Source organism: Cebus imitator, unplaced genomic scaffold (genome assembly GCF_001604975.1).
Source record: "Cebus imitator isolate Cc_AM_T3 unplaced genomic scaffold, Cebus_imitator-1.0 Scaffold20, whole genome shotgun sequence".
Taxonomy (NCBI): domain Eukaryota; kingdom Metazoa; phylum Chordata; class Mammalia; order Primates; family Cebidae; genus Cebus; species Cebus imitator.
The window spans coordinates 8,771,487-8,797,421 of NW_016107335.1; the positions used below are offsets into that span (position 1 = coordinate 8,771,487).

General features: G+C 54.9%; 1 protein-coding gene and 1 long non-coding RNA gene across 13 annotated transcripts; one reads left to right on the top strand and one right to left on the bottom strand.

Moving 5' to 3' along the window:
* Positions 1-4,251: 4,251 nt before the first annotated feature.
* Positions 4,252-25,935, bottom strand: KRBA1 (KRAB-A domain containing 1). 12 transcript variants are annotated; one of them, XM_037735816.1, is made up of 18 exons: positions 25,693-25,935; positions 23,087-23,271; positions 21,565-21,691; positions 21,124-21,243; positions 20,270-20,425; positions 19,720-19,875; positions 18,594-18,725; positions 18,206-18,379; positions 17,262-17,417; positions 16,288-16,485; positions 15,596-15,769; positions 15,026-15,199; positions 12,755-12,907; positions 12,021-12,203; positions 11,062-11,256; positions 10,835-10,975; positions 9,611-9,721; positions 5,673-8,218 (listed from the first exon to the last, which is right to left on the bottom strand). In XM_037735816.1, exons 3-18 carry the CDS (start codon positions 21,596-21,598, stop codon positions 7,380-7,382), a joined length of 3,096 nt encoding a protein of 1,031 aa, XP_037591744.1. In that variant the 5' UTR covers positions 21,599-21,691; positions 23,087-23,271; positions 25,693-25,935; the 3' UTR covers positions 5,673-7,379. The 12 variants fall into 12 exon arrangements, with proteins under 12 accessions (XP_017376461.1, XP_037591744.1, XP_037591740.1 ...); XM_037735812.1 differs by lacking the exon at positions 25,693-25,935 and adding an exon at positions 25,291-25,683; XM_037735819.1 differs by lacking the exon at positions 25,693-25,935 and adding an exon at positions 25,291-25,683 and having other exon boundaries at positions 21,565-21,704.
* Positions 7,764-9,510, top strand: LOC108298267. The gene is made up of 2 exons (XR_001822509.1): positions 7,764-7,852; positions 8,996-9,510. It is a non-coding gene; the product is annotated as an uncharacterized LOC108298267 (long non-coding RNA).

Sequence of the window (25,935 nt, forward strand, 5' to 3'; positions counted from 1 at the left end):
TACCGAACCCCCGCTATGTAGCAGATCCAGTGTTGACGCCAGAGATACCACACGTATCTCCCTCATCCACAGAGCTTACAACCGGGAGCTGGTGGGTGTAGGGGCCAGACATTCAACAGAGTTAACACACAAATACATGCTGCGGGTTACTAATTCTTAAAACAATTATTTATTTCTTCCTCCCTGATTTGCCTCAGACTCCGCCAAATCTAACGTGAAGGCCCAGTGTTCAGTGTGCCTCTTGCCCTGCATGTTTTGGGGCCTCCCTTAGCTCTGAAGGCAGGGAATCCCAGCTCAAACTCACCTAGCAACTGTGTAGCTTTGAGCGTTTCTTAACTTTTGTGCTTCAAGGAAATCACAAAAAGTGCTCAATAGTTCTCTCCACATAGATCTTTTTTTAGATTTATTTCTAGGCTCTTGAGTTTTTTGTTACTACAGATAAAATCTTAAAGTAATATTTTCTGACTGTTGGCTGTTAGTATATGTAAACATAACTTAGTTCTGGTATACCGGTTTTTAACACTTCAATATGTTACCATTAAGTATATTAGCTATTGATATGGTTTGGCTGTGTTCTCATGCAAATCTCATTTTGAATTGTAGCTCCCATAATCCCCACGTTATGGGAGGGACCCAGTAGGAGGTAACTGAATCATGGATGTGGGTTTTTCCCTTGCTTTTCTCACAATAGTGACTAAGTCTCATGAGATCTGATGGTTCTACAGAGGGCAGTTCCCCTGCACAGGCTGTCTTGCCTGCTGCCATGTAGGGCATGCCTTTGCTCCTCCTTTGCCTTCTACCATGATTGTGCCTTCCCTGATGATAGTGAGGCGTCCTCAACCATGTGGAATTGTGAGTCCATTAAACCTCTTTTTCTTTATAAATTACCCAGCCTCAGGTATGTCTGTATTACCAGCACAACAACAGACTAATACAGCTATCATCTTTTTTTTTCCTTTTTTTTGAGACAGAGTCTTGCTCTGTCACCCAGGCTGGACATGGAGTGCAGTGGCATGATCGCAGCTCACTGCAACCTCTGCCTCCTGGGTTCAGGTGATTCTCCTGCCTCAGCCTCCCGAGTAGTTGGGACTACAGGCGTGTGCCACCATGCCCAGCTAATTTTTGTAATTTTAGTAGAGGCGGGGTTTCACCATGTTGGCCAGGATGGTCTTGATCTCTTGACCACGTGATCTGCCCGCCTCCGCCTCCCAAAGTGCTCAGATTACACGCGTGAGCCACGGTGCCCAGCCTCTTTTTCTTTATAAATTACCCAGTCTCAGATATGTCTTTATTAGCAGCATGACAACAGACTAATACAGCTATCATCTTTTTTTTCTTTTTTGATATATAATCTTCATCAAATTAAGAAATTTCCTTTCTCATCCCAGTTCACTTAGAACATTGGTGGGTGCTGGCTCTTATCAAGTGATCTTTCGGCAGCTATTGAGATGATCAGTGAATTTTCCCTTTTAATCTATTCTTGTGGTGCATCACCACTGGTGATTTTCAAATATTGAAACCATTCTTGGATCTAAAAGATGAAGCCAACCTGGTAATGACATTTTACTCAGTAAAACATTTAATATATTGTTAGAATCTCTTTGTTGAGTGCTTTTCCTTCTATGCACATTTTTTGAGATTGGCCTGTAATTGAGTTCTCTTGTACTGTCCTCAAGTTTTGGAAATTTCAAGATGATGCTATTCTCGTAAAATGAGTCAGAGAGTGTCCCATATTTTTCCATTCTTTGAAATAGTTTGTATATTATTGAAATAATTTCCTTTTTAAATGTGAGATAGAACTTACCAGTGATGCCTTCTGGGCCTACAGTTTCTCTTCTTCCTCTTTCTTCCTTCTTTCTCTTTCTTTCCTCTCTCTCTCTCTCTCTCCCCCCCCCCTCTCTCCCCCTCCCTCCCTCTCCCTCTCTCTCTTTCTCTTTCAACAGAGTTTCACTCTCGTCACCCAGGCTGTAGTGTAATGGTGCCATCTCAGCTCACTGCAGCTTCTGCCTCCGGGGTTCAAGTGATTCTCCTGCCTCACCCCCCAAGTAGCTGGGATTACAGGGATGCAACAACATGCCCAGCTAATATTTTTTATTTTTTAGTGGAGACGGGGTTTCATCATGTTAGCCAGGCTGGTCTTGAACTTCTGACCTCAGGTGATCTGCCCGCCTTGCCCTGCCAAAGTGCTAGGATTACAGGCATGAGCCACTGTGCCTGGTCTTACAGTTTCTTTTGTAAGAAGATGTTTGATCTTCTTACAAAATGCATTTTTTTTTTCTATGGTATGGGACTATTCAGGTTTTCTGTTTTTTTCTTGAGTCTGTTTTAAGTAGCATTCTTGTGAGAGTTATTTTCATTGAATTTTTAGCATTTTGGCAAAAAGTTGCTTCGAATATAATCTTATTGTCTTCCTATAGCCTGCAGCCACCCGCAGTAATGTCACCTTTTTCATTTCTGAGACTGGACTGATCATTTGTGCTTTCTTTTTTCATTGACGATTTCATCACAAGCTAGTAGTCAATGTTATTAGTTTTGTAAAGAAACAATATTTGGCTTTGTTGATTATATCATTTACATGTATGCTATTTCAGTAATTTCTGCTCTTATATTTGCGTGCCCTTGTTAACCTTTCTTTGGATTTCCTTTGCTGTTCTGTTTGTGTCTCCTTGTGAATTCTGTCCTTCCTTTCCCACATACTCACTTCTTTGTCTATACATTTCTGAGCACTGATATCACTTTATGCTACACATTTTTATATGGTACTTTTTTTCTTTTTTTTGAGACGGGGTTTCACTCCATCACCCAGGCTGGAGTCCAGTGGCACAATCTCAGCTCACTGCAAACTCTACCTCCAGGGCTTGAGTGATTCTCCCACCTCAACCTCCTGAGTAGCTGAGGCTACAGACACATGCCACCACACCTGGCTAAATTTGTGTGTGTGTGTGTGTGTGTGTGTGTGCGTGCATTTGTTTCTGTAGAGATAGGGTTTTGTCATGTTGCCCAGGCTAGTCTCAAGCTCATGGACTCAAGTGATCTGCCCACCTCGGCCCCCCAAAGTTTGGGGACAACAGGTGTGAGCCACCACACCTGGCCTGTGGTACTTTCTTAGTAGTGGGAAATATTTCTAATTTCCATTATGATTTCTTCATTGACACATGGGTTATTTTGGCAGCGTAATTCTCATTTTTGAATATGTAAGAATTTCTGGTTATAATTTACTTCTAGCCTAAAAGGTAAAAGTATTGTCAGAGAACATACCCTATATAATTTCAATATTTTAAATTTACTGTAGGGCTTATAATATGGTCAATTTTTATAAATGTCCTGTGTATGCTTCAAAAGAATGTGTGTTAAGTAGTCCCACGGCACACTGTTTTTGTTTATTTGTTTGAGATGGAGTTTCACTCTTCACCCAGGCTGCAGTGCAGTGACGTGATCTCGGCTCACTGCAACCTCCGCCTCCCGCATTCAAGAGATTCTTGTGTCTCAGCCTCCCAAGTAGCTGGGATTACAGGTGCATGCCACCATGCCCGGCTAATTTTTGTATTTTTTGTAGAGACAGGGTTTCACTGTGTTGGCCAGGCTGGTCTCAAACTCCTGGCCTCAAATGATCCATCTGCCTCGGCCTCTCAAAGTGCTGGGATTAGATGTGTGAGCCACTGCGCCCGGCCCCATGGTGCACTCTCATGTATGGGCGTCAATCAGGCCAATAATGTTAAGGAGCCTGTTCCAATCTTCTACATCCCTCCTGATTTGTTCTATCAATTTCTGAGAAAGATATGCTAAAACCTCCCAAATATGATTGTGAATATATGTGTTTCTCCTTTTAGTTCTTTACATGTTGAGGCCAGCAGAGGAAAAAATGGAATGATTTTTTAAACCCACAACAGTGTTAATACAAAATAAGGCAGGAAAGAGAAAGCCCCTCAGAAGAGGTGGGACAAACAAAAAGCACAAAGCAAGAAGGTCTGTTCAAGCCTAAACGGATCCGTCATTCGACTACATTTAAATGGATTATGGGCTCCCAGCGAAGAGCAAAGTTTATCAAGATGGTTTATGAGATAAAATCTGTAGGTTCTGCATAGGAGCCACATCCAGAACACAAATCCACACAAAGGGCAACAGCATGCCTGGTGCTCTTGACCAAGAACCCTCAGAGGGAACAGTGAACTGTGGTCCTTGCACCCCCCATGCCAGCCTCCCTTTCATTAGGTTTCCTGGGGATGGCAGGAAATCATAGGGACATGAGGAGCCCATTCATTTGTATTTTGAAGCAGAACCTTCACATGTTGCTGCCTGCTGGGGGACTCTGACTGGCACACTGGGAAGGTTGCGCCCAGGTCAGCCAGGACCTGTTTGGCCAGCCACCCTCCAGGATGGGGTGAGCAGACCTGGAGCCTTCTCTGTCCCCAATCCCAACCCCTGGAACTCCTTTGGGTTCAAAAAGGTCCTTCAGTTTCACCCATCAAAGCGACCATATTTGCTCTTCCAAGCCACAACATACAGTTCTTAAAGGAGACGGGCACAGTATTGAAGACCTACACACATCTAGATTTCCCACTGAATCACTGATGTTAGAAGGCGTTTCAGTGACTGCGGACAGATCCTGTGTGTGCCCCAGGAGTCCTGTGGGAATTCCCCCGACCCTCCCTGGCACAGTCTCGAATGTTCTAGAGGATGCCTGGGAGAGGAGGCAGCATGCTGGTGGCACAGCCAGCCCCAGCCCGATGTGGGCCCATGGAGCTCCCTTTTACAGGAGTCAGAGCCTTCCTCAGCAACTCACTTCTTTAATTTCTGAATCCACAGGGTAAGTCTAGCTTAGACCAAGGAGCCGAGTTCTCCCAGATGAAAACTGTGCCAATATTTACTCCAAGAAAGAAAGAGCCCAGCCTTTCGTGGCTCCTGGGATCAGGAATGGCTGGTGGTCAGAAGGACGTGCTCTCCCAGCTGCTCTGTGTGGGACACAGACCTAGACCTAGAAGCCGGCTTCTGTGGGAGGGACGTGGCTGCAGACCATGGGACTTCTTACCACTTACACCTTACAATCCATATTCTTAGAACAATTTCAAACTTATACAGTTCAACTGGATCTGGACCACCTAGACCAGGCTGTCCTGAATACCCGCATCTGTCCTAGCAGGCAAAGGCCAGGAGGGGGCATCAGTGCTGGCACTAGTGAGGCTCAAGCTCTCTTCCCAGCTCTGCTGGTTGGTCTGCCTAACTGTGACAGCACCACACTCATTTGTTCATTTGTGCCTGTCAGCTAGGGCTTGTGTGATGGCTGTTTGTGAAGCCAGCAAAGCAAAACCACCTGAATGTGCCACACCTTAAGGTGGTCCCTCTCCCATTGAGCCGACAGCCCAGTGGCCCCGGCTTAGAAGTGAAAGGAGAGAATGGGATACAGGCAGGCAGGATGGGACTGGGCCAGCTGCAGCAGGGGTGGGCACGAGTCCTCTCCTCACAGCCAGTCAGAACATGGGTGGTTTCTCTTCTCAACTCTCCTGTGAAACTGTGTCCCACCCCTCGCTGTGCCCCTGAAACATGTTCCCTGCCTATCATCATAAGGAGAGCCCCTCAGGCCGGGGGAGCCTAGAGCCTTTCTCTCCCCAATTCCGTGGAAGCCTGGCTGTGAGTGAAGAGCCTCTGCATTTAAACATACTACTTGCATGACCTTAGGATCTGTTTCCAGTCACCTCGGGGCTCACTCTAGACCTGAAAGCATCTTCCCGCCCCTTTGTGATATTCAGTCTTTCATGGGTACTCCCCTCTGCCTAGTGTCCTTGCCCTGCTGCTTCCACAGGGCAGCTAAGGGCAAGGGCTTCAGCTCCCAAGCCCCTTGCTCAGTTGCAGGGCACTTAGGCTCCAGGTGTGTCCCCAGTGGCCCTTTATTTAGGGACACACCGGGCCCTGCAGCCACAAGGCACTGCTCCTGTAGTCAAGGTGGGCAGCTGGCATTGCCCCAGGCCACAGTGCTTGTATCCCAGGCTCCTCAGGGACCTGAAGGCAGGGCCAAGTGTGGCAGCCCACACCAGGCTGGCCCTGCCAGGAAACAGGTGCACACACAGTTCCTGAAGCCGCCTCAGGTCAGATGAGGGATTGGGGCACACAGGTTGCACTTTGCCTGTTGGGAAGATGCTGAGGGAATGACAGCCAGGCCGGTTCCCATGCACCTCCAAGCGCCAGCTGAGGGGACTGTGAGAAGACACATTCCGGTCACCAGCACAGAAGTGGGCTAGCAACACCTGGTCATGCCTTTTCCCAAGACAAACCCAAGACTGGCCCAGTCCTTCCGGTGTGTTATAGGCTGAACCGTGCCCTTCCCCAAGTGTACATGGTGAAGGCCTAATCTCCAGTACCTCTTAATGTGACCTCCCTTGGAGAGGGGTTCTTTAGAGAGGTCGTCAGGTTAAAATGAACTCATTAGGGTGAGTCACAACCCCAAACAACTGCAGCCCTGATATGAAGGGGGAATTTGGAGACAGATGTGTAGAAAACACCATCTGAACAGGAAGAGAGCCATCTATAGGCAAGGAGAGGCCCTGGGCAGATCCCCCCTCTCAGCCCAGAGAAGGAACCGATCCTGACAACACCTGGACTGTAGACTTCTGGCTTCCAGGACAGAGACAGCAAGTGCTGCTGTTGAAGCTGCCCAGTCAGAGGTCCTCTGTGTGGCAGCCACAGGGGACTCACAGAGTATGTGCCCTGGGAGTCCTGTGGGAATTCCCTCGCCCTTCCTGGCACACTCTTGAAAGTTCTCAAGGATGTCTGGGAAAGGCGGCAGCGTGTGGTGGCACAACCAGCCCCGCCTGGCGTGGACCCCCTGGAGCTCCCTTCTACAAGAGGCAGGCCCTTCCTTAGCTACTCACTTCTTTAATTTCAGAATCCACAGGGTTAAGTCCAGCTTAGACCAAGGGGCCGAGTTCTGCCAAATGAAACCTGTGCCCATATTTACTCCAAGAAGGCAAGAGACCAGCCTTTCGTGGCTCCTGGGATCAGGAATGGCTGGTGATTAGGAGGCACTCTCCTGGCTGCTCCAGCTGTGTGGGGCAACCCCTGCATGTGTGGGGCGCACATGGCCTGCGCACAACATACACCTACAAGCTTGGGCGGTTCCAGTGGGAAGGACGGGGAGGGAAGCAGCGTTGGATTGAATCTGAGCCAAGAAGGCCAGACAGAGGCTGAGCAAGTCACCCCCACAGCAGCCTCCCGAGCAAACAGCACCTGGGGTATTTGCACAGTTGGGACAAAGGGCAGGGCTCCCAGCAACAGGAAGAGAGATTGTGTCTCCTGGGAGGGTGGCCTGGGGTGGAGTGACGGGGCTTCCACGACACCACTGTACCCTCAGCAAGAATAAGCAGAGGTGGGGATGAGGAATGCCATTAATGCGCCCCCCACCTTGGGTCCCTGTGCTCCCCGCCCCACAGTTCCTCCTGGAGAGCTCTCGGGACTCCTCCCAGCAGGCTGCTTGGCTCCTTGGGCAGGTCTGGGATCCCGGCTGGTGCCACTCCCGAGTTCGGCACGTCTGCATCCACACTGGTGGCAGGAGAGGCTCCCTGCAGAGGTAAGGCAGCAGGCACTAAAGGAGGAAGGGGGCTCTGGCGGCCCCCGGAATGTCCCAGGAGGGAGTGTGCCGCTGGCGCAGTGTGGCAGCTGGGTGTGGAGGACCGCAGCTGCTGGGAAGGGCTGCGGTGGAGCCCTGGAGCTTCTGCCGGCGGAGCGTCTGAAGGCAGCAGAGGTGCCCGGTGAGTGGTCCCTCTGGAGAGTCCCGGCCGGTCACCAGCCCTGCAGCCCTCTCCCTGGCTGCGCAGAATCTTTGGTTTAGGCCTGGTGGGGCCCTTCTGCCTCCAGTAGGGTAGGTGTCTGTGACCAGGGCCATGAGCCCAGCGAGGTCCCCGAGGGAGGGTCCACATCCAGGAAGCTTGGCCTATCCGCCCAGGGCCTTGGGGGCGCCTCCCCAGCCGATTCACCTGGGTCCTCATGGTGGCCACCTCCTGAGCCAGGCCTGCCAGCGCCGTGGCAAGCCGATCCAGCTTCTCTGCGAGGGCAGCACCAAGGCTGTGCAGCTCCTGCTGTAGGGGCTTCCCACAGGGGCACGGCGGCTGCGGGGACACGGCTGGCAAAGCAGGAGGTGCGGCTTCCAGAGGGGGCAGCTCCGGAGGGGGAGACTCACGGGGCAGCTCAGGTAGGCCCTGGGGGAGCAGCTGCCCATGGGTTTTGGCTAAAACCAGAGCAAGGACCGGTCAGAGTTCCTGGTCTGTAAGGACCTGTCTCTCCCCAGCAGTACCCTGAACTAGGGCGCTCAGGACCCTGCCTCCTCTAAGGCCCTGCTTCCAGAAGGGAAGGAAGGCGAGTCGGGCCTGAGAACACTGATGCCAATGCTTATGACATGAAAACTGGCTACGTCTCCTGGCTGTTCCACAAACTGATAGGGAGGATAACCGCAGGTTGGGGTTTCGTGGTAACCAGGCTTTCCTAGACCCTCTAGGAATTGGGGGGTCTTTGTGTTGTTGATGAGACCACATGGCAGCCCCGTCCTGGGAGTCAGTGAGAAGGGCCCAGACCACCCAGGACAGCATGAGGCCAAGGCCGTGCAGACCATCCAGGAGATGGGCCAGGAAGGCCAGGCCAGCCAAGGGTCTCCTGCACATTTCTTGTGGGGTGACCCTAGGCCACTCCAGTACTCAGTGCTATTGGCTACAGGCAAACCACAAGGGTTCCCACCCCCTTTTGCCTTTACTCTCCCTATTCAGAATTTACAGATTCATAGGAATTTAAGTCATAAAGTCATAAGCTTTTTATATATATATATATATAAGGTCACCTAATCCTTCACCCTAAGTTCCCCTGGAGCTGGTCCCAACCCTGGGCAAACCACTAGGAAGGCTTGGCCAGGCCCCTGCCATTCCCACTCTGCTCAGCCCCAGGCTGGGTGCAGAGATGGTGTCTTCCCCGTTTCTCTGAGCCCCCAGCTATGGCTCTGCCCTTCTCTTTCCAGCACGTTCCAGGGCTTTAAACCCAGGAAAAAGTGAAGACTGGAGTAGGTAAAGGACCCAACCACTGTTTGGTCAAGTTCTTGGCCTGGAGACCCCAGCCAGGACATATACAGAGGACAGGAGGCTGGGTGGCCCCAGGCAGCTCAGAGCTCTCAGCAAAGCAGTGGCGCTGGGACAGAAGCCAACACCCTAAACCAATAAGAGCACCTGCTGCAGGCCACACTGAAAGCTCCTGGTGTGGGGCTGTCCCCGAGGGACCCAGGGCACCAGGTGCCAGCCCCCTGCATGTCTCCACCATGGGTCCGTAGGGGTAGGTGTGTGACATGGAGCCAACGCTCTCACAATGACCGTGGCCAGGTCATCCTGGCCTCAGTTTCCTCACCTATTCTCTAAAGTCCCCTCAAACCCCAAACTTTGATTCATCACTTCTCAGTTTCCACCTCTAAAAGGTGTGTCTGCTTTTATGAAAATCTAACTGGTTCTATAATAAACACTGAAATGAAATATGCAGGCTGAACCTTCCTACCCATGACCCAAAACCTGAAAGGCTATTTTCGCCAAGCTGGGACTCTGGGTCCTGGCCCGTGCAGAGGGAATGGGGGAAGCCACCAGTTCACCTGCAACTCTGGGTCTTCCGTGTCCAGGCTCCAGGCCTCTGGACGCTTCACCAACCCTGGGCCCAGGCCTTTTCTCCAGCCGAGAAACAGGGCTGGGATCCCCAGCTGCACCTGCAGAGAGCACAGAGACCTTGGGGCAGGGAGGCGATCATTTGGCCAGAGCCATTCTGACATACCCTGGAATATCAACCTCTCAGCTTTTAAACAATGGGGAAATGAGATGGAAGACGGACACCCAACCCATGAGGGAGCCTAATTCTGGTGGAAGGGCCAGAAGGGAAGAAGGGAGCCAGCCACCACACTGTGGTCCATGTGTGTGGTGTTCCTGCCCTGTCTGAAGGGGGCTCCGGCAGGAGGCGGCGGCTGGGGAGGAAGCTGGGAGAAAGGGCTCTGATCTTCTGATCTGCGAGTCCTGCCCCAGTGAGACTTCCAAGGGCGTGTGGGGGCATCCTGGTCCACACCCAGCCCACTCTGCCATTTTCCACCAGGCCCACCGGGTAGTGAGGAATGTGGTACAGCCTGGGCCTACAGAGAACAGGGCCAGGGCCTGCAATGGAGCCAGGCAGGAGTTGGGGAGAGCTCCCTCCCCTGGCCATTTCTGGCCTCCTCATCCTCCTCCCCCTCCTCCACCACTGCTTCTCCCTCCTCCTCCCCCTTGTCCTCCAGCACTCCTGAGGGGCCAGGCCAGCAGGTACCCTCTAAACTCTCTTTTCTCCCAGGCAACTGGGACCTGTCTCCTGTCCCACCTTCTGCTTTTCCTGCTGGGAGCAAACAGTGGGTCACAGTGAGACTGAGAAGCAAGGTGGCCTGGGGTAGCAGGCAGCATTTCTAGCTTTCCTAATGCTAGGAAAGACGTCCCCCAGGTGGGGAAATCTCACTTGAGACTTTTGTTGTTGATTGCCAAGTTTTAAAAGCATACACTATTATTGTATAAACACATCCATATCTGTCTACACACAGGTGTGTATATTAGCAAATGTATACGCCGTGTATGTGGCATCAAGCAGGTGGCCCAGACCTCCCTGCAGCTGCTCACCAGCACACCAGCAGCCCTGCCCTTCCTCTTGGACACAGCTCACCCTACAAGGAACTAAAGCACTGCCAATGTACAAGACTCCCTGGCAAGAGCCAGGCAAAGTGACAGGTGGGACTCAGAGGATCCAGTCTGGCCTCCTGGCCCTCTGGGGGATGCATGGGCAGCCCCTCAGGAAACCCCAGGCTCACCTGCACCAAGGCCACTGCAGTATCTGGGCTCTGTTCTCCTGGGGTCTTCACCAGGACTGCTGCCACTGCTGCCAGTGGGAGTCCCACCGGGACATGGGGACAGAGGAACAGGAGGCTTACAGCTGGGAAGGCGGTCCCTCTCTAATACCACAAACAAAGCTGGCATCAGAGTGATGACCAGTGCCCTGGCACACACCCTGCCGTCCTCCCTCCCCGCACAGGCTCACCCTGGAGGAGCGGCCTCCAGAGCTCAGGCTCTGGCCTCGGGTCTTCTCCTTCAGAGCCGCTGAAGCTGGAGCTGGAGCCGGGGCTGGGGCTGGGGCTGGTGCCTGCCACGCAGGCGAAGCGTAAGGGCCGCACAGGCAGGATCCCCCTCAGGGCGCTCTCCAGACAGTGCAGCGGGGAGGGCTTGGGGGCAGGCCCTGGGCAGGGGACCAGAGAGTGCTCTGTCATCAGCCTCAAGAGAGCCAGGCCTCTGCCTTAGTGTCTGGGCACACAGAACCGGCCCCTTTCAGCTCAGCCCACACCCAACATGAGTTCTGGGGGACTCTAAATGGCTCCCTCTCCTGCCATAGAAGTAGGACTAAAGTGAAGCCAGAGCCTGGCCAGGACCCCAGCAGCTTTGGAAAGTCTGCCGGCGAACTTTCCGGAAATCTCCAGTCCTTGGAAGCCATTAGCAGTCAGGTTCTAGCCAGGCCTAGGTCTCAGAGGTCAGGCGGCCTCTCCCCCCGGGAGGTGCCATCCCTGCACCCAAGTATCTCACAGCGGTCAGGAGCCCAAGGGCGGGGTTCTGTTGGGGCCCGCCCTCATCTGGCGGGAGGGTCAGCAACACCGCATGTATTCAGCAAAGGCATCCCACCAGCCCTGCAGCAGATCCAGGAAGGAATCCTGCTGTAAGTTAAACCAAGAAGCAGCAGTGGACGGCGGGAGCCCCCAAGAAGCTTCTCCACTGGAGAAACCCGATGGATGGACACAATGATCTTCCCGCCCCCACTTCTTGTCACTTTGTGACACTTTATCTTCTTGTTTAGTGAATCTTAGTTTCTGTTTGGCACCAGCTTCTGTCCTCTGGGGAAAGGATGGGACGTGGGGAAGGAATGGAGGGACCGAGAGGGGAAGTCTATTTCCTTGCCAAACACTTTAACTAAAGCGTGGTTGTCAGCACCAAGGGCAGGTGCCAGCTCACCCTCAGGGAGCCACCTCCACACTCGTGGCCTGGTGGCCCTGGGGTCTTTGAGCCCCCGCTGGTGGCAGGCAGGGACGCAGCTGGAGGTGAACACCTGTGGGCTGGCCAGATGGAGGCTCCGGGTGGGCGCTTCTCTCCCACCCTGCCTGAGACGGGCTGACTCACAGGCCTCGGCCCTCAGTCCTGTTTTAAAGAGAAACCAGAAGGCCTGTCAGCCCCACTGTGTCAGCCTCATACTGCCACAGAAGGGACAGGGAACAGTTTCTGCTGTTGCTGGGCTCTCAGTCACACCAGCATCAGGAGTGGGAAACACCCAGCCTGCTGTGTTCCTGGGAGCACCCGAACCCTCCAAAACCTCTCTGTTCCCAGACCCAGCTGCATGGACCCCTGGGCTCAGAGACTGGTGCCTAGACACTAAGACACATGGGGCCAGCACGGCCAGGACAAGGACACTCAGCCTCAAGGAGCCAGCTCCAGCCGGGACTGTGGAGCCACAGAGAGTGGTGCTAAGGTGTCCCCGTCCCCGTCCCCGTCCCCGTCGCTCAGATGCCAGCAGGTCTGCACATGTGTGCTGAACAGACTATCTGGCATTCTGGCCTCCAATATGGCTCTGCCCAGGCCTGTTTCCAGAGCACCATGTTGGCTCAGGTGGGGATGTGAGCCCACAGGTGCAGCACCCAGGGCATCCTCGGAGATGCCCTGTCTACGTGCAGGGCCCCGGCAGCCACTATTACCTTCCTTGTCTGCTGTCCAGGTCCTGGGCTCTGCTCTCCTCGGTCCCCTGTCTGCTGCTGAGGAGCAGGGCCAGGCAGGCCACGGCACAGGAACGGCTATCTCCTTGAGACAGTTCTCCAGGCCCTGCAGCGGGGAGCTTCCCGGTGGGCTTCCTGTGAAGAGCAAGCGTTCGCAGATGAGGGCTGTAGCTCAATCTCTGCGAACCGCAGAAGCCTCCCCTCTTCTGCTGTGTCCAGCGAAGGGGGGTTGTGGGGGTGCTAGGTACAGAGCACTGGACTTGTCAGCCCTGGCTCAGGGGTGGCCCTGCTTTGGCTGCCGTGGAAGAAGCCGGACCTGTCTGGCCACCCACACAGAAGTTCGGTCTGCAGCTGTCATGAGGACACTGGCCACAGATGTGGGTTCTAGTCCTCCTGAGCACACCCAGCTGCCACCACTGTGAGGGACGACACATCCAGTGTGGCCAGCACAGGGGATGGCCCTGGAGATGGAATGTGCTAAGGCTTCCTTCACCACTCACAGCAGGGGAACACCACAGGCCCCCTCGCATCTGGGCCAGGACAGGCCAACACACATGCAGCTTCAACTCAGCAAGAACTAAACATGCCGCAAACATCCTATTTCCAGTGACAGCTACGCGAATAACGGGAACTAGATGGACTGCATCGCTGGAGTGAGGAGAGCCCTTCCTATGGGGCAGACAGTGCTGCCACTCTCTTTCCTGGAGGTGTCTGCTCATGCTTCTGGGCCCAGGCATAGGGCGAGAGAGCAATCCTCAGAACTTCTGAATGTCCATGGGCTGGAAGGGCAGGGTGGAAGGCAGAGGACCTCCGCATGCATTTTCTCCACAGCACATCCGCTGAGTTCTGGGGCAACAGAGGGAGCCGGGAGGTGGCTGGAAGCTTCTGAAAGGCAGTGTGAAATTTCCTGCAGTTTGGGTTACGTAGAAAACAAGCAGGATGCATGTAGCATGCTACCGAATACCATGCTGCTGTTCGAAAGAAGAAACTGGTGCTGGTGGCCAAGGAATATGAACGTATACAAACAGGTCAAAGACAAAGGCTGATGACAAAGACTGGAGGGGACATATATAGATGCTGCCCTCTGTGAGGAGAAGGAGGGCAGTGAACTCACAGCAGTGGCAGGAGGGGCTGGAGGACAGACAAGGGAAGAAGACTTCTTTTTTCCCACATAACCTTTTTAGCTTTTGAATGAAGCTATGTGATTGTATTACCTATGAAGTCAGTTGCATTTTGAGGAAAATGCCTCACACCCAAGGGGTTAATCCACAGTGGGGCTTGGGATTTCAGGCTGCTGTGGATGCTGGCAGGTCCCAGGCCTTTTCTACAGGCCCCACAGGCCTGGCTAGAGCCGTGGCTGCAGCGAGACGCCTGTTCAGGAAATATGTTTGCAGCCAGAACACAGGCAAGCGTGGAGGGACTAGGTCCACAGGACAACTCAGACAAAGAGGACTCGGGTTTTTCGGGTGGGGGAAAGAAGAAGGCCAAGAGGGGATGCTGAGGGTCCCGCGAGAGCCCCAAGTCTGCAGCAATGACTCCACTGGAGTGACCAGGGAAGCACAGGTCACCAAACACACTCCCAAGTGTCTCTGACATGAACCTCACTGTACATTTTCCTAAGCTGGAGGTCAGTCTCATATTACAGGCAATTCTTTGTGGCTAGGGTAAGGAATTCAATGCAAAAGGAAATTGTTATATTTATTTATTTATCAGATGGGGTCTCACTGTCACCCAGGCTGGAGTGCAGTGGTGTGATCATAGTTCACCACAGCCCCAAACGCCACGGCTCAAGTGATCCCTCCGCTTCCTGAGTAGCTGGGACTAAAGGCATGTGCCCCTCCACCGAGATAATTTTTTAAATTTTCTATAGAGATGGTGTCTTACTGTGTTACCCAGGCTGGTCTCAAAACTCCTGGCCTCAACTGATCTTCCTGCCTCAGCCTCCCAAAGTGCTGGTATTACAGGTGTGAGCCACTGTGCCCAGCCCAAAAAGAGACTTTAAAAGAAATCTTAGACATTATCCTGTCCCTCCTGAGACAAGTCACTAAAACGGAGCCCCCTCTCCACCCTCAGCTCCCACAACCCGCCTAAGATAAGTCCCGCCTGTGCTCCTGCCTCAGTATCCCTGGCTCTGCTCCCAGCACTGGCATAGGGGTCTGACCCAGTCAAGCCAGAGAAACCGGGCAGGGGATGTCTTGAGTCCTCTCGGTGAGTCCCCAGGATGAACCCCAGCCTTGGGCTGGCCCAGCTCACCTTTTCCAGGCCGCTGCCCCTGGCTCCCCACAGGGCTCCCAAAATCCAGGTCCCAGTCGGTGCTGCTGGATGAGGAAAAGCTGGTGGGGGTTCCCCGGGGGGCCAGGGGCCGGGAGGGGCCATCTCTCAAACAGCCCTGCAGGCCCAGAGGCAGAACAGGCTCCCTGGTCACTTCTGCAGGGAACAGCACAGTTGTGGTCACTGGGGGGCTCACTGGAGAAGAGACCCCTGGGCCCTGGAGTGCACGGGCACCAGAAGACCCTGTCCTGAGTATCTCCCACTAGGGTTTCCCTATGGTACTGATTAAACTCCTGCGGCATGTTCCCCACAGAAGCCCCATAGTGAGTCTTGTGTGACTGGAGAGTTCTGAGAAGGAAGTAGGGCAGGAAGATCTGCACTGGCTGTCACCAAATGCGAGCAGCTGTTTGGGGGTGAGAATGAAAGGGGACCTAGAGGAGTGAGTGGGCCTGTGCCTCAAGAGGCGGGGAAGACAATGACCCTACAGTCTCAGCACCTGCCTCTGCAGCCCACCCAGGGACACGCCACCCCCCACCCATAGCCACAATCTACCTTCACTGTGTGATCTGTGGGGCTGCAGTTCAGTCCTCTGAGACCCACAGTCTCCTGGCTGGGGGTTCTGTGACCAAGAGGTGGCCGGCGGCTGCGAAGGTGATGGCCTGCTTGGGGGAATGCCCTTCAGACAGGCTTCCAGGGCTTCCAGCGGTGAGCTTGAGGCACCGGCAGCTGGGATGGGAGAGCACCCGGTCACTACCTCCTACACACCCCAACCCTGCCCAACAGGACCGTGGTGGCTGCACCTGATGTGCTTTCTGCGGGGTGGTGAGTCCTGCACCAGGCTCTGGGACCCCCCAGGCAAGAAACCCTTCAGTGGGGAACAGATCTGCTCTCGTACCCCACCCCGCTCCCTGGAAGGCGTGAAGATAGGAGGGGAGTGAGGAGGGACACATGTCAGCAGGGCCAGCTTCTGGGGCCAGGAATCACTGCAAAGTGAAGGTCCAAGGCAAGGGGGCTTGGGCAAGGGCCTGGGCTGAGGAGGACCTGGAGGAAGGGATTCACTGCTTGGGAAGGAAGGCCAGGGGACAGTTCCCTGCTGACAGCTGCTTTCCTGGAGTCTGCAGTAACCTTGCCAGGGACTGACAAGCCCATGGTAAGGACCACCGGAGCAGCCAACCCCAGGCCTCACCTTCAGCCGCTGCCAACCCGAGGACTCACCTTGAGCCTCAGCCAACCCCAGGCCTCACCTTCAGCCTCAGGGCCCCAGCTGGCCCCAGGGACTCCTCTGGTGTCTCTCGTGGCAGAGGGGCTGAGGGACTGCCTGCCAGGCTGACAAGATGCGGGTCCTGGGGAGCTCTGGACCCAGCTGTTCTCCATCTTCACAGAGACCTGGCCACCAGCTCCAGGATCAGGATGGGGAGGGGGGGTCAGGAGGTGTCCAGACCCTGCAGGAAGAGGCCACTAGGAAGCCCAGGATTCAGGCCTGAACTGGCCTTGAGAGTCCCTTGAAGCCTTTATAGGGTTAGGAGGGGCTTCCAAGAGCCCTGTGCCTCCACGGCAGTCACTGGCTTAGACTTCTGTCACTTGTCAATCACCAGCAGAGAGACTGAGTCACACATCTCCTCCCCTACCATGGCCCCTTGGGGTGCCTCCGAGGTTTCTTCCAGGCCTTAAGTCCCTGGACAGCACCAGTCATGTCTTTCCCCATGGCCAGCATGCCTGACTCCACCCAGCTGCCCAGGGCTTTGTTCTGAGAAGTAACAAGCTGAGGTGACATGCACGGAAACATGAACCCATGTGTGGGCTGGGTGGGCATAATTAGGATTTGGGGTTCCCAGCCCTCACACATGTAGCAGGAACCCCAAATTTCAGTTATGCCAACCTGGCTCAAACACACAGGAACCCTAAATCACGATGAGCTGCGTGTCTGCTGGGTTAGAACTCCATCCTCGCTTTCTTGGTCTTGCTCCCTCCCCACTTTCCTTTTGGAACGTCCAGCTCTTCCTCTAAGAGCCAGCCTGAGAATTCTCAAGTGCTGGCCGAGCCCCTCCTACACAGCTCACTCCATTTACACAGTGGGGATCCCTTGCATCTGGCTCCACTCCCTGATAGGCCAGTGTGGGGGCCTGAGTGTCTATGGTGGGGGCCACCTATCGCCCTGCCTGGGGCAGGGTCATGGAGGACGTATGGGGGCATTCCCAGCCCAGTGAGAAGGCTTTACCTCCAGAACCCCTTTTCCAGGCCCCTGGATCCTCCTGTAGTCGTGGGTCCCCCACTCCTGAGGGACTGGGATGCCTGGCCTGGGCCTCGGGAAGCTCCTTCAGACAGTTCAGCAGACCCTGGAGGGGATAGTCCCCTGAAGCTGCCTCTGTCTTCACTAAAGGAAAAAGGAACACGTTTTCACCCGGAGCCCAGTATCCTCAGCCTTCATGACAAACAACAAACAGGGGACAAGTTAGAAGGGCACAGGAACAACTCTGAAGATGAGGAACTTCCAGCGGTTCACTGAGTCTTGTGAGGGCCACTGTCTTCTCTGTGCCTGGGTCCACGCACCCACCAGAACTGGATGGGGCAAAGAGGGAAGGCATAGAAGTCGCCCTGAAGGCAGACATAAGGCATCACTCTGAGGACAAATTGAGGAAAGTGGGCTGTCGGGGTCACTGCTCGAGACCGCTCTGTGGGTCCTAAGCAGAACTTACATCGGAGGAGGATGGAGCTGTACAGTAAGTACATGACTGCAGTTAAGCTCACCACGACCCTGTGTGTGGGAACGGCCAAGGCTCAAGACGTCAGCAGCCTTTCAGGGTCTGACCCGTGCCCTGGCCCCGACACCACGCTGCCCAGAGCCCAAGCCCACCCCATGCATCATGCCTGGCATCAATGCAAAGTGACACATGAGCTCTGCAGCTCTTCCCCTCGGGTCTCAGGTCGGGAGGGGGAAAGGACATGAAGAAACCAGGGCAAAGCCTGCTTCCAAGTTTCCTTTTCCCAGCTAACCAAACGCTGGCCTTAAGAGAGCCACCTGGCTCCGGAAAGGTGACAATGGCAACACAGTAGCGGCCAAGCTGGTAACAATTCCTCAGGGAGACAGTTTGGAGCAGGAGGAATCGCTGCTGAAATGCAAACCAAGCTTCAGAGGCCTTGGCCTGAGACTCCAGCACTCACCTGCCCAGGGTGGGCTCCCCGGCCCCAGGTCTGCTTTGGATGGCCTGGACGTGCCCAGGCTGGGCAGAGGCGGTAGGAAGGCTGGGGATGTCTCGGGGTGCTGGGGCCCAGGCACGAGGATTTCCTTCAGACAGTTGATGAGGCCTTGCAAGGGGCTGTTCCCAGGAGTAATTCCTGTGGCACACACAAGGTTGGCCGAGGTCAGTGCAGTCCTGACAGGGCCCAGGGCTGCAGCAGGCACTCAGGGCTCTGGGCAGCTGAGATTCCCACCCATGAGAATATGTCTGTGGAGCTGCCACCAGGCCAGGACGGGGAGCAGCATGCCCTCCTCGTGTGAACTAAACAGGCCTCCCCTTCGCCATGACCCTCAGGAAAGCCCGCCTCTCACCAGCCTGTGAGGTCCCTCTCTCCTGCCCTCCGTGGCTCTTCCTCCTGCCGGGGCTAAGGGTGGGAGGGCTGGGCTCCCTGCCAGGGGCTCCTGGGCCTTCCTTCCTCGTAAGCCATGGTTTATTGGCAGTTCCTATTGCAGGAGAAGACAGGAGGGCCTTTCTAGCCCCAGCTCCAGACTCCAGGAGTCACCTCAGATCTGGTCCCCGTAGAGGACAGCCCTCTCCAGCTGCCCAAGTCCCTGTTCCAGGAGGGCTGAGGGCCTTTCCCTGGTTCTTTCTGGTTTAACTGTAAACAGCAAGACTGCTGGTTCACTGTGAACACCCGAGACCCTTCCCCAAGCCCAGCCTCCAAATTTGGCTCAGCAAGTGATGCCGGCAACCTGGACATGTAGGCCACAATCTCAGACTCATGCTTCTCAGACCGGGGCACACAGAGCCCCGGAGCAAGTGTGCCCAACAACCCCTGGACACCAGATGAAACCACAGCTCAATGGGGTATGTTTCCAGGGAGTGACAAAGCCACACAGAAACCACCATGAAAAAGTCAGAGCTGCCCTCTCGTCAGCTATGCCCATGTGCTCTGAGGGCACATGGCCTGGCCATGAGGAACCGCAGGTGACTCTGCCTCCCCGCCTGTGACAATTTTATTCCATTTTAATTTGAATTATTTTTCATAAAAAGTTAGACAAATGCAAAATTTGTGAGAAGTTTTAAAAATAAAACGTGACCCCAGAGAAATCCAAGTAGCTCCCCTTGCCCTGCTCTGCTGATAGGGTTGCTGTGATGAGATGATCTGAGGTCAGGCCAGTGCACACAAGCATGCGACTGTTGCCTGCCGCGGGTCTGCGTGCTAGAAACTGCCGGAGCTTTCTGTGTACAAAGTACTCGGAGATCGGGGCGGGGTGAGAGCCTCCCAGGGACCGGGCATCACGCCTCTTCTTTGGTGTTTACACCAGAGGCTAAACACATCCTGCTCCCTGGGGTACTTTGTCAACAAGAGAATGCAGCAACAGAGGAACTGAGTCTTAGAAAAAAGTGAAGAGGGCATAGGCTCCAGGTCCCCTGATGCCATGCTCAGGGCTCTTGAAATGCTGGTTGTCCCTGTCCCTGCTGTGTCAGACTCACTGGTAGGGAGAGGACTTCCCTGGACCGCATCACCAGGTGGGCCACTGGAGCACGAGCTGTCAGTGGGTGTGGTGGCCAGGCGGGACTGGCTGGCAGGGCCGTCCGGAAGGCAGTTGAGCAGGCCTCGGAGAGGGCAAGGCTCCCTTGCCACAGCTGCTATCAGGAAAGAGGGAGAAGACAACAGCTGGTAAGATGTCCCTAACATGGTCACACTGTCACATTCTGGGTCCCTTCCTTGCCATGTGCTGTTAACAATGACCAGGATGTCAGCCATCTATGTGTTGTCATCATTGGGCTCTGAGTAGGGCCACAGGGCATGGGGGGTGACAAAGCCACACAGAAACCACCATGAAAAAGTCAGAGCTGCCCTCTCGACAGCTATGCCCATGTGCTCCAAGGGCAGCACACGGCCTGGCCATGAGGAAAAGCAGGTGACTCTGCCTCCCCGCCTGTACCTGGGAGCCCACACACTGTGCAGTGCCATGGACTTGTGCTTCATCGTGGGGAGTGCAGAGGAGGCTGTGTGTACTGCCTCCGCTATCTGACTTACCCTCGGGGCTTGCTTGCTCTTCATCCAGGCTGGCTCCCTGGCTCTCACTCTTGGGGCTGTCCATGGCACCCTTGACTTCCCCAAACAAGAACTCTGGGATCTCTTTCACCAGCTGTACCAGGGCGGTGAGGTGCAGGCTGTGCCGGGGCTGTCCCTCTGTGGAGAGACCACAGTGACTCCCGCGCCCCTGCGGCTGCTCAGCACTCACACCTATGTGTGTGTTTCACAGCCAGCATCCCACATAATCCTCCCAGCCACAGGAGGAGTAGCCAGAGGAGACACCATGTCTCGTGAGATGTCGAGGACTTGGGCTCAGGCCAGGCGCCCTGGCCAAGGGAAAGCCAGGGCACGGGGCCAGGGCCTGGGTAACAGGGCTCTTCTGTTCTCTGTTACTCGTTAATCTCTCTGCCTCCCAGGGGGATGCCCAGGCGGGCTGCTTCCACACCGCTCCCACCATCTGGGCTCTCTGCCTTTCCCGGCACCCCCTAAATGCCCAGCCTCACCCAATCTGAGCCAGTGGAGCACATCCACCATCTGAGGTCTTGGGAAGTGAGCCTTGTGGCAGGACTTTTGGGAGCTGTGGGCAGGTTCTGCAGGGGTGGCTGGGATAAGGCTTCAGGGTGGTGGCAGGTAGGAGGCCTGAGGCAAGAGGCACTTTCCAGGGTGACCCCAGGCTTACTCTGAGTGCTTCTCTGCATGACAGCCTTCCGGCCCAGAGGCATGAGGGGTAGAAGTCCAGAAGGTTGCGGTAGGGGAGCCAGGGAGGTGGGAGGCTGAACTGGGCAGGCTGAGGTTGTGTACTGCCAGGGGCTGAGGACCTGTGTGTGGGAGGAGAAGTCTGACAGATAACTTACCCTGGAGACCTCCGCAACCAGCAGGCTCCTGCCCCTCATCAGTGTGGCTTCCTCCCCCAACAGCTCCTCCAGGCTCTGGGGGTGACAGGAAAGCAGAGAGGGGGAGCAGCTCAGCTGTCCCTGGGAAAGAAGAGGGAACTGTGGCCCTGGAAATGGAGTGACCCCGCCTTGCACACGGCCACGGAGCAGCCCAGGCCACTGCGTGTCTGTGCACATTCACATGATCACTTACACTCAAAGAACCACAGAGTGGCCGGAACCTCAGAGGCCACCGCATACCCCCACCTAATTGTACGTAGAACCCAGCCCAGGGATGCAGAACAGCAGCAGCGTGAACAATCCCCAAGTGGAAAGACTAAGGCTGCCGCGTCCCACGGACCGTGGCCTCCCTGCCACCGCCCACCCGCTCCTGCCACATGTGCTGCTGCCTCCCGTCCTTACCCACAGACACCAGCGTCTCGTAGTTCTCCCGCATCACGTCTCGGTAGAACTCCCTCTGCCCCTCCTCCAGGAGCCGCCACTCCTCCTCCGAGAACCGCACGGCCAAGTCCTTGAAGGTGATGGACACCTGCAGGCACAGTCTCCGGGGGGGTTGGTTGTTCCATCCCAGGGGAGCCAGCCTAGCTGTCCCTGCACCTAGCGACCCTGCCCGGGCCTCCAGGTGCATGCTGGGGAGCAGGAGAATAGCCAGAGCCCGGGGCAGGGTCTGACACGTAGGAATCCCCTCAGGAGACAGTGCTGGGGGTGAGCTGCGTCCCTGTAGACACACTCTGAAGTCCTAACCCCTATGCCTGTAAATAGGACCTTATTTAGAAACAGGGTCACTGCAGTGGGAATTAGTTAAGACTAGGTCATACTCCTAAGTAGGGGGTCCCTTAGTCCAGTATGACTCATATCCTTATCAGAAGAGACACAGAGACAGACACACGGGGAGAAGAAGGCTGTGTGAAGACAGGCAGAGACTGCAGTGATGCCGCCACAAGTCAAGGAATGCCCAGGGCCACCAGAAGCCACGAGAGGCAAGAAGGATCCTGCCCAGAGCCTTGCGAGGGAGTGTGGCCCTGCCCACACTGTGACGTGGGGGCTCCAGGCCTGCAGAGCTATCAAAGAATACGCTGCATTGTTCACCTAGTTTGTGTGCGGGTTAGAGAAGTGCTCAGAAGAAACCTGGGGCCGCCCTTGGAAGCTTTGGGTCACCGGGGTCTGCTACACTCTGTATCCCATCTCCTGGTCTCTGTACTCACCTCCTCCTACCCTGTGGCTTTTTAAAATAACAGGACCATTTTTGTCTAAGTTTCTTTAAAAATGGTCCTTCAGTGGACTTTAACGTGGCCATCAGACACTAGAAAATGACCAGTATCAATAAGCTTGAATTTAAGATTATGGCAAAAATTAACTGTGCAAATTAAGCAAACAGGAGGTAAATTATGGGAAGGGTCCTTCATGTTGAGAAATGAATGTGAAACTATTTATTTATAAGAATGAATTCTTGAAGAAAATGAAAATGCTCCTAATAAAGCAAGGATAATTCACCACTTGTTTCATCTGTTCAGGGCAGTGATTTTAATTAATTAATAAAGACAGGATATTACTATGTTGCCCAGGCTGGTCTTGAATTCCTAGGCTCAAGTGGTCCTCCCACACTGGTCTTCCAAAGTTCTGGGATTGCAGGCGTGAGGCACCACGCCCGTCAAAGTCAGCGTTTCTAAAAACCGTCCCGGGTCAGGTGTGGTGGCTTCTGGCCTATATGGTGAAACCCCATTTCTACTAATAATATAAAAATTAGCCAGGCGTGGTGGTGGGCGCCAGCAATCCCAGCTACTTGGGGGGCTGAGGCAGGAGAATCACTAGAACCTGGGAGGCATAGGTTGCAGTGAGCCGAGATCATGCCATTGCACTCCAGCCTCTATCTCAAAAAACAAAACAAAACAAAACCATCCCTGTTCCATGCAGTCACACCTACCAGTGCAAGGGGCAGTCCCTCCTGTGACTGCCTGCCTGCGGCCCAGAGGCCCGTGGGCAGTGAGATCCCATGGCCTTCACCTCCTGCCTTGATGTGCAGACTCTCCCTGAGCAAACCTCTGTGGCTCTGACCCAGGTATGGTCACTCTCTCTCAGGAACAGTCTCAGACACCCTCCAAAACTTTTCTCAAAGAGTCATTTACATTTCTTCCTGGCATCTTGGAACAGAGAAAATATAGCCAACACCAGGGTCTATGCAGAAGAGCTCACAGAGCAGCTCTAGACCACTGTCCTTAGGAAGGCAAGGCCTGCTTGGCAGGAGGGCCCCGGGCTGGCTTCTAGGCACTTAGGTGCCAGGAGGCTTCCCACTATTTCCTAAATGATGGGAGTGGCTCAAGAGGCCTAGATTGCGCAAACAACCTGGTGCGTGCCACACCCCTGCCTTCCTTCTGGGAGTCTGGAATTTTGGTTCATGCCAGGCAGAGAGCTCCCACATGACATTTAGGTGGCTCAACACAGAGCTGGCAAGGCAGGTCTGAGCCCTAGGTAAGAACACGACACCAGCTGTGCTGGTTCCATTGGTACCACTGCTGGCCTGATGTGGCTGTTAAGAAGTTCTGGACCCAGAGGATGGGGCAGAGCATGGTGACTGGGGCTTGGCCTCAGGAGCCAGGCTGCCAGAATTCCAATCCCTGCCTTGTTTCATATTAGTTATGAGACCTCAGTCAAACCTAACCCATCTGGGTCTCAGTGAACTCACCTGTAATATCAGGATCATAACAACCTACCTCATAGAGATGTTGTGAAGACAAAACAAATATGGGAAGAGTGCCTGGAACCAATGCAGGGACTATTAACACTAAGTGCTATGATTAGTAATACTGTAACCAGGCCTGTCTGCTGACGCCCACTTGCAGGTCTGCCCCGCCAGCTGAGCTCTTCCACACACTGCTCCTGACCACCGGTGCCTCTTGCTCCAGGCTAAATATATCCCCGCTCTTCCAGGAATCCTAAGAGATGCTTTCCAGGCCTCTCACCATCTCAGCCTCAAGGCAAGCTGTTTTGAGACCAAATTCTTATAAAATGCGAATGAGAACTGACTGTGGCCAGGGTAGGCGCTTCCGCCAGTGGCCTCCCTCTGCCCCAAAAAAGCAAAGGAAGAGTGAGGGTTTTGTATGTGAAGGAGAAAGCAAGTGTAAGTGTGCAAATACTGGGCCACAATACTCGTCTTTGAGAGGAGGAAGGCCACCATTGGCTGGCTATGCCCACACACTACCAGACTTCCTCCTGAGGCCTCAGTTCACCTCTGTTCTCCAACCAATAGAGAAAAGCTTTCTGGGCTGATCCAGGGGGCTGTAACCCGGCAGCCTCCTAGCTCATGGTTGCACACCGGTCCTCCTAACACAGCCTTCCACTGTGTCACTAGCCCAGCACAAAAACTGCAGCTTCAGTGGCTGCTGGACCTGTCCCTCTCTCAGGGTCCTCCCCAGCCCACACCTGCTCTCCCAGTGGGTATCAGGCTCCGGCTCCCAGATCAGACCCTGGCCCAGGACCCCTCAACCTGGAGGCTGTGCTCACATCCCCCTGGGCTTCTGGGAGTCCTCCTTGCTCCCCTCCACCTGACTGTAACCTACCACTCCCCAAGGTCACTCCTGGCCACCTTTTCCGTGAAGCTATGTGGCGTGCAGATATTCCCCTCCCCAAACATCAGATCTGAAAGGTCAGTGGCCCAAACTCACCATTTTACAGAACAGGAAACTGTGGTATGTGGTATGGGGAGGCCTTAGGATGGGGCCACGGGCATGTCTCAGCCAGGGTGTCCCTGGGCTACTTAACTGTGCAGCCAGCCCTGAAAAGGACACTTGACTGTCCCTGCCCAACAACATCCAATTTGCCTGGCCTCTCCCTTCTCCCCAAATGCTTGGGAGCACTAATGATGCCAAGGGCCTGGCACAGTGTATGCTCTGCCTAGTCACACACTACCCCCCATCCATGGTGACCTCAGACTGGCCGAAGTTCAGGAGCCACCATGGTCGCAGAACTGGCTCCAGGTGTCCATCCAGAAAGACGTGCAGCAGCTCCCCGCTGGTATCAGCACCAGAGTTTCCTGGCATCGTTACAGCCCACACACAACCCAGCCCAAACGGTGCCCAGGCTGTCACAGCCTGGGGCTCTCCCTTCAGCTCTCGGATCTAAACATCTTACCTGGAGGCTGTCCAGGACAAAACTTGGGGCTCGTTCTATCTTCTGTTTCTCCCCATTTCCACGTTCCCATCCCCCCGGGATCCAGGATTCCACCAAGAATAGAAGTATGAGATTTACTCTCTCCCTCCAAGGCCTTCCTGCCCACCCTACCGGGATAACTTGTAATGACAGAAGCCACGCCGAGGGGGTTTCCCCAGGTGGATACTGGGACGTGGGTACCCGGGGGCGGAGAGCTGGCGGGAGGTTGTCCGAGGACCTGAACTTCCCGGCACGAATCCCCGAGCATTAGGCCTGCCCTGCGCCGCCCAGCCCATCCCGAAGTTGGGGGGTCCCAGCTCTTTCCCGCCTAGCGGCCATCGGGGCCGCACTGCGCCGAGGGGTCCGCGCGTCCGCCTGCCTTACCTTGCGCGCCATCCCCGGGCTCAGCCTCCCCGCCACTCCTCGGTTTCCGGCGCGGCGCCAGCCGCGGGTGCGCGCGACCCTCGTAGGCGGCGGCCCGGGTCGGTGCAGGAGGAGGCGGGGCCCTGGGCCGCGGGGGAGGGGCGGGAATGAGCGCGCCCGGGCCCGCCCCCAGCCTCGTTGAGGCCGCCCCGCGCGCCTCGCATCCTTGGGTGGGTGGTCACGTTTCAGCCCTGAGTCCCCAGC